The sequence below is a fragment of the Thamnophis sirtalis genome, unplaced genomic scaffold (genome assembly GCF_051295495.1).
Source record: "Thamnophis sirtalis isolate CommonGarterSnake01/CBP01778 unplaced genomic scaffold, rThaSir2_p1.2 scaffold_4, whole genome shotgun sequence".
In the NCBI taxonomy this organism is placed as follows: Eukaryota; Metazoa; Chordata; class Lepidosauria; order Squamata; family Natricidae; genus Thamnophis; species Thamnophis sirtalis.
The window spans coordinates 126,235,802-126,254,298 of NW_028261384.1; the positions used below are offsets into that span (position 1 = coordinate 126,235,802).

The 18,497-nt window shown below is 37.3% G+C and overlaps 1 protein-coding gene and 1 long non-coding RNA gene across 7 annotated transcripts in view; one reads left to right on the top strand and one right to left on the bottom strand.

Moving 5' to 3' along the window:
- The window catches only part of SLC12A6 (solute carrier family 12 member 6), a 55,493-nt gene that overhangs the window by 3,841 nt on the left and 33,155 nt on the right, over positions 1-18,497 (top strand). For 2 of the 5 annotated variants that reach the window (XM_087714137.1, XM_087714138.1), the window contains exon 3: positions 17,744-17,788. The exons of 1 other annotated variant lie outside the window; for it this stretch is intronic. In XM_087714137.1, coding sequence (XP_087570263.1) covers positions 17,744-17,788 — 45 coding nt within the window. Of the gene's footprint in view, positions 1-12,221; positions 12,391-17,743; positions 17,789-18,497 lie in introns of those variants that run through there. 2 more of the 5 variants (XM_087714140.1, XM_087714141.1) reach the window with 2 other exon arrangements.
- On the bottom strand, positions 663-12,254 carry LOC148046422 (uncharacterized). 2 transcript variants are annotated; one of them, XR_015696509.1, is made up of 4 exons: positions 11,962-12,254; positions 8,615-8,685; positions 3,818-3,884; positions 663-3,618 (listed from the first exon to the last, which is right to left on the bottom strand). It is a non-coding gene; the product is annotated as an uncharacterized LOC148046422 (long non-coding RNA). The 2 variants fall into 2 exon arrangements; XR_015696510.1 differs by having other exon boundaries at positions 670-2,522; positions 11,962-12,248.

Sequence of the window (18,497 nt, forward strand, 5' to 3'; positions counted from 1 at the left end):
TGTTGGTTTGTCCTGTCTGATTTTTTTTAAAATGTCTAAGGTTAGACCAGGTTTTGCTCAGTCATCACTGAGTCAAAGTCACATTTTCATTGTGGAGTTTTTGAATAGCAACACTGATCTGTCAACAGTCTTTAGATCCAGCCAGTCTGTAGTTCATTGTCTGTTTTCTGAATCTTACTTTGTTCTAAAAGGCATCTGTCCTAAATTGCTCTCAATTGGAACAAGTTGAAAAATTTGAAAAACGGTAGTGAAACAAAAGAGAAGAAGAAAAGCAGTTTTTCCGAGCATCATCTATGACAGTGAAATACCACAGGTGAAGGCTTTTACTGTAAAGCCCTTTTTTCTGTTCTGTGAAGACTGTTAACAAGAATCACTTCTGGAAAATCTGGCAGTTATGCTTTTGGTAACTGAGACTTTCCCTTCACCAATCTATGTTTATGTTTTTGAAGTAATTATTTAATTATAGCTATGTTTGGCTTCCAGCTTTGTTTTGCAGATAACACCTTTTTGAGATGTTGCTAGAAAGAAGTAATTGTAGTAAGGAAATAATTCCTTTGATCTTTTTTTGTTCATTGAGTATGTATACATGTGAATAACTTTAATCCTCAATTTATATTATTTTACAAGATATATATTAACATAAAACCTCAGGTGCATTTCAAGAAAGGGTAAGTAGATGAAACATTGTATGATACAGCTGAATCCTTCTTTAGCAATCATTCCCATCCTACAGTCTGTGGATAACTGGTGGTTTGTAAGAGTATTGTAGGTGGCCCCTACAGTACTGAAATCTCATGAAATCCTAGGTGAATTTTATCCATTAATATAAAAATCACCTAGGATTTCATAAGATTTCAGCACTCCTGCTCAAATAATGATATTTCAGGTGTAATATCAAAACCTTATAAGAGTACATGGTCTCACAAGTTTTTAATCCTGTTATTCGGGAGTCCTTCGGGATTGGGCGGCCTATAAATTTATTAAACATCAAACATCAACATCAAACATATTTTAAAATTAAAATTTGAGGTCCTTCAGATGCCCTGGTATATAAGGGTGATATCTGCAGTGTAATAATGTTCCTGAAGGATTCTGAAACTGGGCAGAAATGCTCAGATAGTCAATTCAGCAAGTAGTCTGACTGCTTTTAATGGTGATGACCTTGAATTGCCTCTGGAAGTATACTGGAAAGCAAAGTCTCTTGTACAGCAGTGGTATTGCACAAGGGAACTTTAGAGTACCCCAGGCACCACTACATTCTGAAACATTTTAAGTTCTGAGTGTTCTAGGAAAGCTCCATCTAGAGCACAATGCAGTTATCCAATTAGGAGGTGACAAAAGTATGAATGACAAACACTGTATAGTCCAGAAATGAGCAGAACTGGTGCATGGGGCAAATCTGTACAAAACCTTTAGACCTGGAGCTGTTGAGAATGACCTCCAGATGGCATATTAACTCTGGTGAAATGCTACTCCAATAGCAGTAAGAGACGTAAAAGCAGATCTGGAAGGTTCAGAGGTCTAGAACCACTTGGATTTGCCGAGGTTGAGATGGATCCTATACTCCCCCAACCAAGCCCCCACAGCTTCCAGTCACTGGATAAGAACCTTGAACAAATTGTACAGTTGAGTAATATTTTGGTATTGATTGTGCTGGTAAATAGCTTCAATCAGTGATTTCATTTAGATGTTAAATATGAGTGGGGAGAGAGTTGAGCCTTGAGGAACTGCACATAAGAGAGGTTTAGTATTACACCTCTCCTCCTTCCCATCAACAGGATTGAAGGAAACAGGAGAATTACCACAAAAGAGTGGTCTCCATTCTAACCTATGGACTTAATCCAGAAAGGTACCATGATCATGCTATGAAAAACTGATGAGAGATCTAGAAGAAGAAAGACAGATACACCACCATCACTACATGTGCTCTCGAGATCTTCTGCAAAAAAGTATTTGTTACCGCTTGGACACAGCTACATGTTCCTCCTGGCTGGCCTTGACCAACTAGGAGCAACATGGATCTAAAATGTAGAAGAGTTTACAGCTCCAAAGACCCTATCTACTTCCTCAGGCTTAACCAGGCTAAATTTATTTCAGTTAGAAAGACTGTATATCAATCACTTACATAAAACCTGCTTAGTGGTAAGAGCCGTGATGGTGCAGTGGTTAGAATGCAGTACTGCTGGCTACTTCTGCTCAAGCTAGCAGTTCGGCAGTTCGATTATCACTGGCTCAGGGTTGACTCAGCCTTCCATCCTTCTGAGGTCGGTAAAATGAGGACACAGATTGTTGTTTGGGGCAATATGCTGACTGTAAAACTGTTTAGAGAGGGCTGTAAAACTTTGTGAAGTGGTATATAAGTCTTAATTATTGCTAGTTCATGTCCAACTCAAGTAGATTGCAGTGACTTTGTCCAATAGATGTGTAGAATGAGCAGGCAACAAGAGCCTTAAACTGGATCTCGGACCAGTGTACACTCTTCATAATTGGAGATCCCATACAGCTTCTTGTTTTCAGAGGAGCTTGGGGAAATGAAAACACTCTTGTGAATACATCTGGAGAAAGACGAAATAGCAAATCCAACTGAGCATGAGTAAGAGCACTTATGTCGACTCATTTGGTGACAGAACAAATGATAAAGTGGGCTTTTATTGTGTCTGGAAATAACCAACCGGCAGCTTTCTTTTGGGTGACCAGATCCTTCCTTGATAAGGAGGGGTTGCTGAAGCTTTTTCAGGCTCACTGCAATGGCTATTCTAGGCAGCAACATAAGGCCTTGGCTAGAGCATGCCTCAGAGTTTCAGGAATATTTCCCTGAAACCCTACTGGGTCCATCAATTGCCTGGCCTGGAGCAATCCAATTGGCCTTTCCTCCCTGCAGCCGGCAGCAGTCTCAGATAACTGCAGTGATTTGTGTAGCTGCCTGGAGTCAAGTTTGACACGAAGGAGTTACTGCAGTGCACCATTTTCCCCTTTTCCTTTTGCAACAGTCATGTCATCAGTTGCACACGCATCATCACTTTGTTATGACCTATAAATAGTCTTGCCTACTTCAAGGAATCAAGGTTGCGTGTATGTGCATCCAAAAACTGGCGTTTTCTGTTGCATTTGTCCCCTTAGATTTTTTTTTTGCAATGCCTGTGGGATGTTTTTCTCCAAATACTGTATCACATTTAGGTAAGAGACAATTCTGAGGCATGTTTAATTGTGAAAGTTGGCAGGCTGCCTTTCCCTTGTTGTTGGTATGCTGAGTTCTTGCCCAGTTTTGCTGAGCACTGATGTGTACATGTTCTCCTGCAGCTAATGTCTATCCTTCAGGAAGCAGGATGATTTTGTATATTTATTTAATTATATTTTATACCTTTTTCTTCACAAGAACAATTTTTGGAGTACACAAATAAAAACAGTAACCAGAATAATGTTTTGTTTGTAGCTCCTACTCCTCAATAGCACTTTTCTTCCAAGTGCTATGTTTATATCACACTATTCTCTCATTTATACTTACTATTTTTTTCATAGTCCACACAGATGTTACATGCAGACTTTTATGTAAGCCATTGCGCCTATTTTGCTATTGGCCTTTCCTTTTTTTCTTCTTGTTACTGCTCTAGTAGTTACCTATAGACAGAGTATTTCTTTTTACATAACCTTTATTAAAGAGATTTTAACAAGATAAAAACAATACAGATTATAGAAAAGTAAGAAAATAGTGAAAAGGTGAAGAAAACAGGAAAAAGAAAGAAAAGAGCAAAAGAAAAAAAGTAAGAAAGTGGCTTCTGACCCTCTTTAACAGTTGTAAAATGCATTCATGTTTTACCTCATTAGAACAGTGCTTTTCAAAATTGGCAATGGCTGGGAAATTCTGGGAGTTGAAGTCCACACACCTGAGATTTGCAAAATTTGGTAAAAACACTTAGATCTACAGAGCCACCTGTGGTTTTTGCCATACTTGTTTGGTTGTTTGCTTTATGAAGAAGCTATATCTGCCATACATAAGCGAGCTTGTCTTTTCTTATAGCAACTCTACATATGGATAAACATGAAAGAAGATAAATTATGCAACCAGCTAACCAGTGTCTCAGTTGTTCTGAGGCCCTTGCTGCTTCCCTTATTATATTATGACATGTTTGCTTTAAAACTGCTTGTATTTCAATACTTCTACACATACAGTTCCTATTAAACAAAAGACAATAGGATCATATTTTTGTGGCTGGAGAGAAAAGGAAAAGTAACTGATTAGTGATAGCAACTTCAGTGTGGTATACAAGGCACCAGCCTAGAAATCAAGAAACTGACTTCTAGTCTTCTTTTAGTCATGAATGCTAGCTGGATGACTTTGGTCCCTTCATCCTTTTTCTGCTCAATCCACTTCACAGAGGTGTTAATGGGAAAATTAGGAGGTAGGAGCATTATATATAGTAACTTGAGTTGCAGTGAATAAAGATGAGATATAAACATTAAAAAATGGCATTATTATATATGAATTTTAAACACTCTCCCATTGTCTTAATATGCTTATTTATTGTGTTTTCATAGTTATTTTAAGAAGTTTTTTTATTGTTTTATTATACACTGCCCAGAGTTATATTCATAAAATAGGTAGCTATAGAAATGTGATAGATAAATAAGATAAAAACCTCCCACCCACCTTGAGCTTGAGCTCAACTTCTGGTGATTGTTCCCATTTAATTTTTTGGACAGCATTACTTCTGGTTTTGGTTTTTTTAATCAGCCTAGTCAATGATCCTGATGATTTCCTGGATCCAAATGCTAACCAAGTCTGAATCTGCTTAGTTTCCAAGATCAGTTAAGTGCTACCACCTTTTAGGGTATCTAAATGTAGATAAACGTACCTTGGTAGACAGATGCTACCACCTTCTACGGTTTTTAAATATACTTAATAATACCTTGGTAGACAGTTTGGGAAACAAGGGAGAAAAAGTATGAAGAAGATGGCTGTTTGGTACCCTTTTCGAAGCTGTGATCATAGGAGGTGTCCATATTTTCTTCTGTGTAGCAAAGTAACATGCTACGTTTGTGTGTACAACATACGCTTTCTCCTTATGTGCACCTGTATCCTCTCTTATGGTATAAGTATTTGTATATCTGTTAAGAGTTTGATCAAGGTGACTGAACATCTATATGTTGCTTCTTTGTGGGCATATACGTGGGAGGATGTAATAGGCTAGTGATGGTGAATCTATGGCACGCGTGCTGGAGGTGGCATGCAGAGCCATCTCTCCAGGCACACCAACTGTCGCCCATTGCTCTTCCAGGTTCTGGCGTGCACATGTCCACCAGCCCTCTGCTTTTCACTCATGCATGCGTGCTAGAAACCGGAAGACCAAATGACCAGTGCAGATGCTGGAAACTGGAAGGTCACCTTCTCGGTCCATGCATGCGCACCAGGGAACTGCTCTTCTGGTTCCCAGCACTCCTGCGCATGCATGCCAAGGAACTGCTCTTTTGGTTTCCGGTGCTACCCCTGCGCGCTCCTGTTTCGACACTTGGTGCCAAAAAGGTTCGCCAACATTGTAAGAGACATATGAGTTCTCTATGTGTGTGTATGTCTGCTTTCAACTAATGTTGCTTCTGTGTGTTTTTGTGTGTATATGTGCACTGGGAAACAAGGAGTGGCCAGCAAATGCTCTGCTTTGAGTCATATGACTGGGCAGAAGGAAGGAAGGGAGTATTTGCCAAGAAACTGAGGTGTTGCCAAAATGCCTTTCCCATAAGCCTTTTTTCTTATTTATTTGATTTCTATAGCCACCCATCTCAACAAACAAACAAATGTTATGTTGTTTTTGTTCTGTTTTTTGGTATTATTAGTCACCCAGACTCTGAGTGAGATTTAGAACGGTGGATATATATATTCAATGAATAAATACAATAAATAGAAGCACATTGGGAGCATTGTTTTTTCTGGGGTGTGTTTTTTTGTAGACTTCCCCCCTATAAACCCCCGCCCCCACGTCTAATCCTGTCCATTGTTCGATTCAATTTTTCTTTTACTGATTTCTCCCATCATAGCAAATTTGATCGTATTCGCTTAACTTAACAGTAACTTACTGATGAAGAGTCTGGAACTATTTTACACAAGTTTTTCCAGCATTCTTTTGGGCTGAAAAGTATAGCAAATATAAACATCAAATTACAAGGATTTTTTTTTCCTTCTAGAATCAGATCTTTGCTGTTGTCAGTTTATTTGTACAGTATTTATAATGCTAAATGTAGAACGGAATAGGAGAGAAACTTGCCTACCAAGATTGTTGCAGCATAACCAAGTGTTTTTTGTGCTACAGTGCTGTCAGTTTAAACAAATGTGGCAATCAAGGAAAATGTTTACAAATCAGAGAAATGATAAGCTCAACTGGAAGACTTAAATCAAAGGTGCAAGTTAGGCCATTTTGGTGCTTTTGAAATGCATCATTTTAGTTTTAGTTGGCCTTTTCTGTGATTGCAATATGTAGATAAATTTATATTTAGACTTCTTGGAGTTAAGAAGCATAGAGTTTAGCTCTAAGTTGTAAATTCTTATTTAGTATACAATATACTAATCTCAATTTCCTTTTCTTCCAGTCCAGGGCATTAACTTAGACCTGCGCTCATAGAGCTGGCAGAGAACATTGGAAAAAAACCTGGAACAGCCAGGACTTTAAAAAGACAGGTCATACACACACATACACACACACTCATATTTTTCTAGAAGTCAGATTGAACCATGGCCTTCCAAGCAAGCTCTCAGGTTACCGTATTTTTCAGAGTATAAGACACACCTTTTTCCCTCAAAAAAGAGGCTGAAAATCGGCATGCATCAATACAGCATTTTTTGCCTCCTGAAACCCTGCCCCCATCACCAAAATGGCTGTACATAGTCTTTAGGAGGCTTTCCGAATGCTCCTGGGGGCTGGTGAAGGCAGAAATGAGTGAAAAATTAGCCACTTTTTGCTTAATTTTGCCCCGTCTCCAGGAGCACTCTATAAGCCTCATAAAGGCTATGCATGCCCTTTTTTTTGACAAAAAACGGTGTGTCTCTGGTGCATCTTATACTCTGAAAAATATGGTAATTAAGGGCCGTTTTCTGCTTTTTCATGATGGTTTTTCCCCTTTCTGTTCAGATGAGATTTTTAACCATATTTTTTGTTATGCAAGAACGGGAGATGTGATCTCTTTCATAATAATGAAGTGTTCTGCTCCGGGTCACATGACTGGTTAGCAGGCACAATAACGAAAGCCTTTATATTTGGCGGCACCCTAAATTACCCGCTGCTTTGCATGTAACAGGTCCTAATGTGATATGATACAATAACTGGACTTTCAGGTTATATAATAAACTCTAGGTGCTGAATAAAATTCTGAAGCTCTTTGTTCACAATTCTGGAATCAGAATAAACCAACCAGATAGATAGATATTCTCTCTAATATAAATACAAATACCAACCATAACCCGAAGGATTGATTTACTTTGATGATATATTTGTCAATATTATTAATGACTCCATTTCCATTCTTTCTTATACTCTTTTAAGAGAATAGCCTGGTTGTATTGACACAAAGCTCATCTTAAGCCAGAATTTTGCTCTAATAGTGGCCAGACAGATGTCTCTGCTGTGCTCCCAGACAAGAGATGGAGGTGTATTTCTTTCCAGCTGTTCTTTCCCTGCAATTGGTATTTGGAGGCATGCTTTTTTTTTTAAAAAAAAACCATTATTTTATTGCTGTTAAAATAATGACAGAGAAAAAAACCCCAAAAGAATGTCTTTTTTAAAAGTGAAAAATACGACAAAATAAAAAGGTACACAATTTTAGCTGCAGTTACCCCAACCCCTCATCTTTCTCTCTCACAGACACATACTTATTATTTATGCTGTATAAGTGGTATTTTGAGGTCCACTGATATTCTTGCTAAAGAATTTAAAACACTCTCCCATTGTTTAGGCCAGGGGTTGGCAACCTTAAACACTCAAAGAGCCACAAAGGTCCTAACCGAAAGCCCCCCTTTCAATTCTGAAGCCAACTAGAAGTCCAGTTCCCACATGATAGTTTCCTCCTAGTTCAGCATCCTTTTTCCTCTGCTGACAGGAGGTCTGGTTTCCCCACCATAGAGTCTCCTCCTAACATGATGTCCTTCTACCTGTCCTAACCAAAAGCCCTAACCCTAACCCTAACAATTGTGGAGCTGACTGGCAATAGGGAGCTCCAGCAGATGGATGAAAGAACCACATGCAGCTCCAGAGCTATGGGTTGCTGACCCCTGGTTTAGGCACTAGAAGAACCTCTAATTCTTTATTCCATTCATTCCTTAATTTTTAAAAAATGATCCCAGTGTATTACTTTTATAAATAACTCAAGGTGCTAAATATAATATTCCTTCTCCTATTTTTCACACAATAACAACCTTATGAAGTGAATTTGGCTGAGAGAAAGTGACTGGCTCAAAGTGACCCAACCTGTTATTGGTAACAAATATAGAAACTAATATTAGCTTTTAATTTCAAATTTTAATTTTTTATTCAGAATTATGTCATAGTCCAAAGAATGTATTTAAGATATAGAGGCTTTTAAAAAATAAAATCAATTTACCACATTTAGATGGTACACAAACACAACTTACCTTTGCTGTATTATTTGATGTAGAGATTGAAGAGATAATTTTCAAAACAGCAAGTGGACTAGATGGGTTTCCTGTCAAGGGGTATAAAACATTTATAGATTGTTTTTTGCCAAAACCTTGTCAGGTAAATGAAGAAATATTTGATAAGGGAATTTTATCACTGGCATTTAACCTGTCTGATTTGATCAAGAGCAGATAAAGATCATACTCAGTGTCCTAATTATGGTTCTATCTCATTGATTAATGTTGATACCAAGATTTTAACAGCAGACTTAGCAAACAGAGTACAGCAAATGATATTGTTCGTTATTAAGAATGATCAAGCTGAGTTTATAAATATTAGGCAAGTAGCAAACAATGTTAAGTTGGTCATGTATCTAATACACTTGAATAAAAAGATACTAATTTGTAATTTTATTGATGAAAATGCCTTTGACAAGGTACATAAACAATATGTGATAGCTGTCCTAAATATATTTGGATTTCTTTTGGAATTCATAAAATTAATTAAGATATGTGTTACTTGAATTTAAAATAAAAATTAATGGCATATTTTGTCCTATATTTCCACTTTAAAGGAACTAGATGTTCTTGCTTTTTAATATCCTCAGGGAACCCTTGGCTTGTGCTTTTAGACAGCAGAGAGAGATTTAAGGTGTAGTATATAAGTCATTATAACACTACTTTTTTTATTGCAGGTAACTTTTTTTGGTTTATACTACTATCACTGTTGATGGGGGGAAATAGATGGCTTTAATAATGTAGCAGGATACTCTGTTAACGGGCCCAAATCAGAATTGATATTGATAGATGAGTGTAATTAATTAAACCTTACTCTTTGGAGAAACATGAATTATCTCAAAAGGAATATTATTCCCAGACTGATTACTGTGTTTTTCGGAGTATAAGGCGCACCGGAGTATAAGACGCACCAAGGTTTTGAAGAGGCAAATTTTTTTTAAAAAAAGGTTTTGCGCTCTGCAAACCGCACAAAAACCAGCCCATTTTTCATGAAAACAGGCCGGTCCTCCCCACCCCCAAAAAAGAGTATGGATACCCTTTAGGAGGCTTGCAGAGTGCTCCTGGGGGCTGAGGAGCAAAAATGATAAGAAAGGCCCATTTTTTTTTGTCAAAAAAGGACATGGATACCATTTAGGGGGCTTATAGAATGCTCATGGAGGCTGGGGGGGGGCAAAAATGAGCAAAAACCAGCCTGTTTTTTGCTCATTTCTGCCCTCCCCAGGAGCTCTCTGAAAGCCTCCATAAAGCCATACATGGCCATTTTGGTGAAGGGGGCGGGGTTTCGGGAGGCAAAAAATGCTGTATTCAGTGTATAACACCCAGATTTTTAGCCTCTTTTTTGAGGGAAAAAGGTGTGTCTTATACTCTGAAATTCGGTAATATTCTGAGAGGAATTCCAATTTATATATCTGGAAAATATTTTCAAAAAATAAATTCTTAGTTTCAAAAATTTCAATGGAGTTCTTTAATTTTGAGTATATCTTTGCAGAAAATGCAATTATCAATTCATGAGGGGAAAAAATGGTTTTCTGAATCTGAAGTCGTTACCGATCCTGACCGGCTCAAGGTTGACTCAGCCTTTCATCTTTTTGAGGTTGGTAAAATGAGGATCCAGATTGTTGGAGGCAATATGCTGACTCTAAGCCACTTAAAGAGGGCTGTGAAACTCTGTGAAGCGATATATAAATCTAAATACTATTGTTATATCATATATGAAAATTCTGGCTGTGTTAATGTTTAGATGCAATCAAATGGTGTATTAGTACAAGGTGATTGCTTTTAAACTGATTTAACTTTTAAGTGCAGCCTGTTGAACAAGAGCTTCTAAATTTTCATGAACAAGAGCTTCTAAATTTTGATTAAGAGAAACCAGTCAGTGAGCCCATTAAAGATTTTTGAACTTATTTGATGCTTTGGTTCTCCACACCTGGTTGTAATAGTAATAACTTTGAGGGACATTAGAAAGAACAATAACAAAACCTATCTGATAAAAGATCAAAGTAGAATCATTAGCATTCGTAGCTTATCATTTCTAGTCTGATCTACCTCAGAGATTTGATATTTATGTAGTAAGTGAAACATTGTATAGGAATAAAGAATAGTTGTGGACTTGAATAAACTTTATGCTCAAACCCCTTTATTCATTGGGTTCATCTCTCCAAACTGTATCACAGCCTATCTACTAAGTACAGCTTCTCTTCTGCCTTTCTAGAGCCATGCTAAGGTAGTAAGGCACAAAGGGGGTTTGTAGATAATTAGTATTTCACTGCTTTTGTTGGGCCAAACAATTACATTGTAATCTCAGATTAAGTTGATGTGCTTTTTAAATTGGTTATGCCCTTGTCTGCAATCTTGTCATGTTGATGATATAAATGGCATGTGTAAGATTGTAGAAAATACAACTGGAACATTGGAGCTTTCTGTTTTAATCTGCCCCCCCCCCCCGTGTCTCCCGTCTCCCCCTCCCATACACATGTTGTTTTCACCCATTGAAGTTTAAGTAAATGAGTGTACTAAGTGTAAATAGAGAAGACATGGAGTCTTTTCTCAAAGGGATTTGAGATCTATGATAGAACTAGTTATGGAGTGAAGATAATTGTAAAATGGGGTTTAACTATGGGTTTAACAGACTATTGAGAATAGTTGAATTAACCTAACAGTGTGGACACAGCCACCATTTTTCTCAGTTCTATATACTATCTTTATCTGTAATGTGTAATATCTAGTGAGATATATTTTGAGTTCCAACTCCCAGTTCTCTTTTTTCCCCCCAGCAACTCCCAGTTAGGTTGAGCCTTCTTCTTTTCTGAACATGACAATACAGACATGCACTCTCCTACTAGCCTTCTTTTTGCAACCCAAAGTAGGATTCAGTCTTGGCTGGAAAATGCTTATGCCTAAGTTTCAAGTTTATGCATTTAAAAAAAAAACCTTCCCAGAGAAAACTGAAAAATAGGGATTCATTTCTCTAGGAACAGCTTCCACTATGCAGCCATATACACTAATATGTATGTGGATACATATTCTGCACCAATATACAATCATATTCTGGCTTTAGGGAAGGGCAGTTTGTCAAGATTGAATTGTCTTCTGATGGGAGTTGCTTTGCTTTTGCAGAATACACTACTCGTCCTACAGGCACTGCTAGTAGGACTACATTTTGTTGACTCTTGCTCTTTGCATTACAATTGTAATTAGTTCTTTGTAATTTCAAGTTTATGATTCTTTTTTCCCTTTGAGATGGACAAACTGTACAGCTTCTCCCAAATATAACTTCTCAAGCACTCTTTGTGTAAGGCCAAACAATTATTAACTAGCATTTGTACCTGTTAGCAGGGCTGCGTTTAATTCTTGGCAGAAAGCAAAAGACTCCATACGGCTGCTGTGATGTAAAGAATGTGTAGACTAGTGCAGCAGAGCAGTATGCACTGAGAGTAATCTTCTTAGTAGCAGGGTTGTAAATAACTCTTCGTGGCATGCATACACTTGAACACACACATATCCCCAAAGAGGTGTGTCTCCCTCACATTACATGCCCACACCCTTTCCCTCCCATTCCCTGGGGCTGCCTGTCACCTGACCCGCTGACACTTTCAGTTCTTTGTGTCCTGGTCTGGAAGAAAGTTTTGCTTTGAACATGCCTCAGTTCACGGTAACCAAAGTGGAAGATGATGAAGAGGGAAAACCAGAGGGGGATGGACAGGCAAGAAGCAGTCCAGGGCGGATCTGGGATCCTAGTGAAACTGCCAAGGAAGGTAAGCAAGTTAAATTGGATAGTTTCTTCCCATTTATCACGGTTTGCTCTCCTCCCCCAACGTTTCACTTGAGGTAATGTTTAACCCGTTTTGTTAGCCTCATTTGCCAGTAAGAGCCATGTGCTCAGCTACCCACCTTCTAACAGGGAGAAAGCTCTCTTGTCTCTTTTGCTTTCCCCTCACCATCATTTCTTCCCAGTGGCACCTTCTGATAGGGTTTGGTTTCTTTAGTCTTCATCTCTCTCCTCTGGCTTTGTTTAATCCATTAATCGTCTTCTCACTAACATTCCTGAAGTGTGACCTTCAGCCAGGTGGAAACTAGCTGTCTAAGGCAAATTACTGAAGTCAGAACCAAACTATAATCTGTGATTAGAGCTTAATTAGGACAGGGGCCAAATGTCCTGCTTCTTGTTCTTGGGAGGAAATTATAGCCACACGTACATCCAGGATTTCCGTTCGGTTTCAGCTCTTAGATAGCAAGTGAGCCTAGAACTAATGGGAAAAAGTATGGACAATTCTGCTATGGCTCCATCCTAGTGGTGATTAAATCAGATAATACCTATACCATATCTTTTTTTCCCCTTCTGGATGGGTTGATAGGTATTTTATTCTCCTTATACTCTCTTCTGGGTTGCATTGTTTACCATTATGTTCTTAACTGGATATATTTTTTTAGAAACGTTGAACAGTTATTTGCTTTTCAGTGTCTTTCTTACGGGATATACATCTTTTCCAAACATACTCTGTTCCATTTATATTTCCCATTACATTCCAGCCATGCTAAGCCAATCTGCTAATTCTTATTATCTTTTTTCCTTTGGATTCCCTCAACATGAGGTTTACTTTCTAAAGTTTTCCCATTAATTCTGCAAGTCTGGGACTATCTTGATCTGCTCTTAATTACAGTACATATTGTATATTTGGATGAAGTTGCTTTGGCTTTTCCATTCTCTTTGCTTATTTGTATCTACAAGAGTCTGTTTCATGTGATTTGGCTTGCATTGTTTATTGTCACATTGCTATATTGTTACTCAGCATGACCTTGAATTTGCCAAATTATTTTTCCCCCTGTTAGGTCATTATCTTCTATGCCATTTTAAAACTTCCTTGGTACTGGCACTAACCAAAATTCTCTTACATTCTGCCTTGGATAGCAGTGAAAAGAAACTGACCATTTAAGTGAAAAAAAAATGGCTAAAAATGACAATTTATTTATTACAGTTGTGGCCTTTGGTCCATGACATTATTAGTATCGTTGTGATCACTGCTTTGTTTCATTCTTCCCAATAGTTAGCAATAGATCTCATTATTATTCCCATTTTGCAGATAGGAAACAGCAGCTAGAAAACGTAGCCTTGCACAATAATGTTCAATAAAATTTTCCCTAAGGTCCTGTAGAATTCTGAGCTCTGTTAAAGCAGGATTCCTAATTAGAGGTATGGAAGATGTGAGTCTCAAGAGAATAATCTGATAGGGTAAAACCATTCAAGATCACTCAGCTTTACTTCCACTTTATTCTAATGTGACCTACAGAAAGCATATATTGCTTAGAGAAAGCATGTATGTTCTTGGTTTTCCTTTGTATTTGGAAAGAACACAATCTAATAGCCCAAAACAAATTAATTTGAAAGCTGATTTTTTTATGAAAGGGTAGATAAGAAGAAATAACTTGGGGTACATTTTGTAGCATTCACCAGAAAGAATAGAAGTTGAATTTACCTCATGTTGTTTCATCTATCTGAACAATTAATTACATGGAGGAAATGCACATATCAGAAAGGTGAACATAAACCTTAAAACCAAACAGAAGGGTTTGTTCTGTTGCACAATATTCTAAGGTGCAGCTGTTAAATCTAAGAAAAGCTTAATATGTCCCATCACCTCGTCAGCCACCCAAAATAGTATTTTATGTGTTCAGTTTGGCCTCCTGTGTCCATCCCGCTTTCCCTCAGAAGATTCCTACACAGCCTAGAAGTTCTTTCTTAGCTATATATCTGGTTATGAAAGGCTGGATGCTGACTGGTGAAATAGTTGCTCTCTTTGTGGTATGTCTATTCCTTATGCCTTCATTCTTCCAAGGTAACAAAGAAAAACACTTTTTAACAACAAATAAGTGTTAAGAAAATAAGTAGTGGGTTTCTATGCCCGCAGATGTCAAAATTATTGCCTTAACTGCCTTCGCACCACTGAGTCTAAGATACTGTGTTCAGAAGAGAAACCTGGTAAGATTAAATTCCTTAGGCTGAGTAATCCGGTAATGCCCTAAGTATAATCCTAAATAAAACATTTGTATGATTTCTAGAAATGCAACCTTCTGTATAGTTTTCATTTTCCTACTGGTGATGAGGAAACATACATACCCACACACCATGCTCCAGAAACATATTCTAAATGAAGATTTAATGTGAAACCAGGAACTTTCCTTGTTGGAAGTGCCCAAATCCGATATAATCTCTATTTATCCTCCTCAACACTTCGAATTGCTTTGCCAAAGCAATGAGCAGAAATAATTAGGTGCAGACTCATCAGCCACCTAATGTTTTTAATGCTGGGACCAAACTATGCTAATTGGTCAAGGAAGATTGCCAGCCCTAGAGTGTTTGACAGACATAAAGATGGCTTTGTGTATGAATATAGAACACAGAATAATAGAGTTGGAAGGATCCTTGGAGGTCTTCTAATCCAACCCCCTGCTTGAGCAGGAGACCCTATACCATTTTAGATAAATGGTTGTCCACTCTCTCTTTGAAAACCTCTAATGATAGAGCACCCGCAATTTCTGAAGGCAAGCTGTTAATTGGTTAATTGCTCTCACCATTAGGAAATTTCTCCTTAGTTTTAGGTTGCTTCTCTCCTTGGTTAGTTTCCATTGTTTCTCATCTTGCCTTCTGGTGCTTTGGAAAATAGTTTGACCCACTCTTCTTTGTGGCAGTCCCTTCAACTATTGGAAAACTGTGATCATGTCTCCCCTAGTCCTTCTTTTCATACTCAATTCCATTCTTCGTATGTTTTAGTTTTGTTCTTGTTGCTCTTCTCTGCACTCTTTCCAGATCTCCACATCTTTTTTTTTTTTTTTTTTACTGTGGTGACCCAAACAGGATGCAGTATTCCAAGTGTGGTCTTACTATGGCTGTGTAAAGCAGTACTTAAACTTCATGTGATATTAATTCTATCCATTAATGCAACCCAGGATTGCATTGACTTTTTGGCTGCTGCCGCACAGAGTTGGCTCATATTAAGTGAATGCCCAAGAGTCCAAGATGGGTATAGATTATTTTGGTTTGATACTTCTTCAACAAGTCCCTCCTTTTTCACATGATCTGTTGACAATATTGGCTTGCTGGAAGTATGGTCTTCAATCTGCACAGTGTGAGCATTGTTCTTATTGCTGCCTATTTATTTCATCAACTTTCTTTATCAAATTTCTTTGCTGCCCAATGTAGGCAGTTACTCTTGAATGTGTCTTCACTTAAAAAAAAAATAGCCCAAATTCTTTTCTCTTCCTCTATCATTAAAAAAAACAAACCTGGGTGCAATAAACCTTATTTTAACAGAAAGTTTGGGCAAAGTGTTTCTTAAGTTTGTAAGTCTGTTTTTATAATTTTCATCAATAGACTGGCATAAATGGTGTCTTTTTACCACTAAATTTAAGCAACAAACACTTGATTTAATATACATTAGGCCCTTAATTGGTGATGAATTCTGCATTAGCATTTGTTCTATCAATGGTCAATTAAGCTAATATTTTACTGAAATTATTTTGGTTACTGTCATTTTATTTTTATTGTCTGACACCCTTTATGTATGCCAGGCTCACAGGACATAATTTAATATTCAATAAAATGAAAATGTGATAAAAAGAGTAAACAGTTTTGACTCTCAAAAGAACAAAATCTGCATGTGTAAAGTCAAAACCTCAGCAACAGTAAGGTAACTTTAAAAGAAGATGATTGAAATAGAGATTCACCATATTCCTAAAAGATACTGATGAATGGCTTTGGCAGACTTCCTTTAAAGAAATTTCCAAGGTTTGCTTTTCTTAAAGCACTTCAGATTTGTTTAATTGTTTTGTGTTGCTGTTTGCAAAACACTTTAAGCATATGAACAGAACAGAACAGACTGTTGTATAAACAATGTCTTAAATTCATTTGCCAGTTTATCCTGACTGCCTGATCTTCATATAGTGTATAATGTAGAAATCTTTCATCTGATAGGTTTTCTATACCATTCCTAATCACTTTCCTTTTATTATTTTTAAACTTGTTATTTTTTTAAATAGCCTTGTTAAAAACATCCAGTTTTGATTTTAGGAGATTTGCACATAATTGGCTCTATTGTTTTAATGGTGGGCATTTAGAATAAGACCTTAATTATATCTGAATGCATTTAAGGCAAAGCAAATCTTATATTATCCCAGGGCCTGGCAAGCCAGTAGAAAACGTAATAGGAATAGCATGCTATAAACATTTTTTCAAAGAAAAATTAAAAACAAAAAACAGGAAGTTGATCTTGAATCATACTCATATCAGCTGCATTTGATTAAATGAGAGGTCAAGAAGAGAGGTCATCTTTGGTCTCATGGGCAACATAGACAAAATTCAAGGACAAAATGTTTATTAGGCAATATAATTTGTACGTTATTTATTTCTATTTGAACACATATTGCTAAACCATTAGAATAATAAGATCTCAAAGAATGCAACGGTTTCCCACAATGGCCTTCCAAACATTGCTGAACTTCAACATCCTTTTACAAAAAGCCATCCTGAATATGGCTAATGAAAAATGCATTTTCAGTTATATCTGGATAACTGAAAGTTGGCCATCTGTCTCGTGCTCTGTGACTTCCTGATGGAGCATAAGAAAGGAATATGCATATTCCTAAATGCATAAGAATGGAATATGTGACTGGTAATACAACGTTTACATTCAGGCATTGTAACTCGGAATAAGCTAGAGAAAGTTATAGAAAGGAAGGAATCATACCTCATTCTTCCCTTAGTCTGTTTTTTTCTCTTCACTCTGGGGTGCCCCATGCCCTATCTATTGTCCCTCTGGCCCCTTGGATGACAATGTGAAACAAATTGTGTGTGGGTGATAAAGGAGAACAGTAGTTCTCTACAGTGGCTTCTAGTCTTGATCCTTTGTTCAGCCATTTGCAGCTGTCGGTTTAAAATCAGAGTAGGATTCCCTGATGGGTTACTTCATGCTTTTCGTGAGGTTGATTAATGGTTGTTGAGGGAAAGGGAAAAGTATCCTGGGAAGTTTGGGGACAAAACAGTTCATTTTATTCTCCCACTCTCTTTTATTTTGCTATTCATTTTTCCTCCCCATATTCTGCTTGATTTTTCAGATGTGAGTCAAACTTCCATCACAGGGGAACAATGTCAGCTCTTAGGTACAGTATCGCAGAGGCCTTTTGTGTGTGTTTGGGTGTGGGTGTGTGTTTATGGTAAATGTATGTTATCCTGTTATTAACCGATCAGCTGATGTGGGGTTGAGGGCACACATCTCTGTTGGCTGCAGCTTTATGGGTGGGCAGAGGGAAGTTGAGTGTCTGTGTGTTGGTATGCGTGTGTGTGTGTATAGGAGTGTGTATATTTGTGTCTAAGACAAAGAGATCTAATAATATTGTGTAGTGCAGTCGTCATCAATAGAACTCATAAATTTTCCAGTAATAGGGTACTTGCTCTTTATTAGATGTGTTTATAAAATGTGTTTTCTTGGTTGATTATATTGTTCAAAGGAGCAGTGTAACTTTTTCAGTAGCTTGGATTATATTCTCATGAAAGGACAATGGTCATGCTGATAGAAGTAGTATATTTTAACTAAAGAAAACAAGGTGATAAATACCTTTTCTAGATTATGTCCTGCTTTAGCATGGGTAAAAATACAGACATGCCTCTTCCTGATTTATTTTTACTTTTGTAGCATTTGGATTCAGCCTGACTTTGTTTCAAAACAAAATAACTCTAACTCATTCATTTTTACTTAATCAATTTATAAAACCATATCAAGCATACAGTTCATTATTAAAAACAACACAGGATCAAATACAGTGTTGACAATGCCATTCCTTCTGCAGAAAAAGTTAGAACTTGAACCAG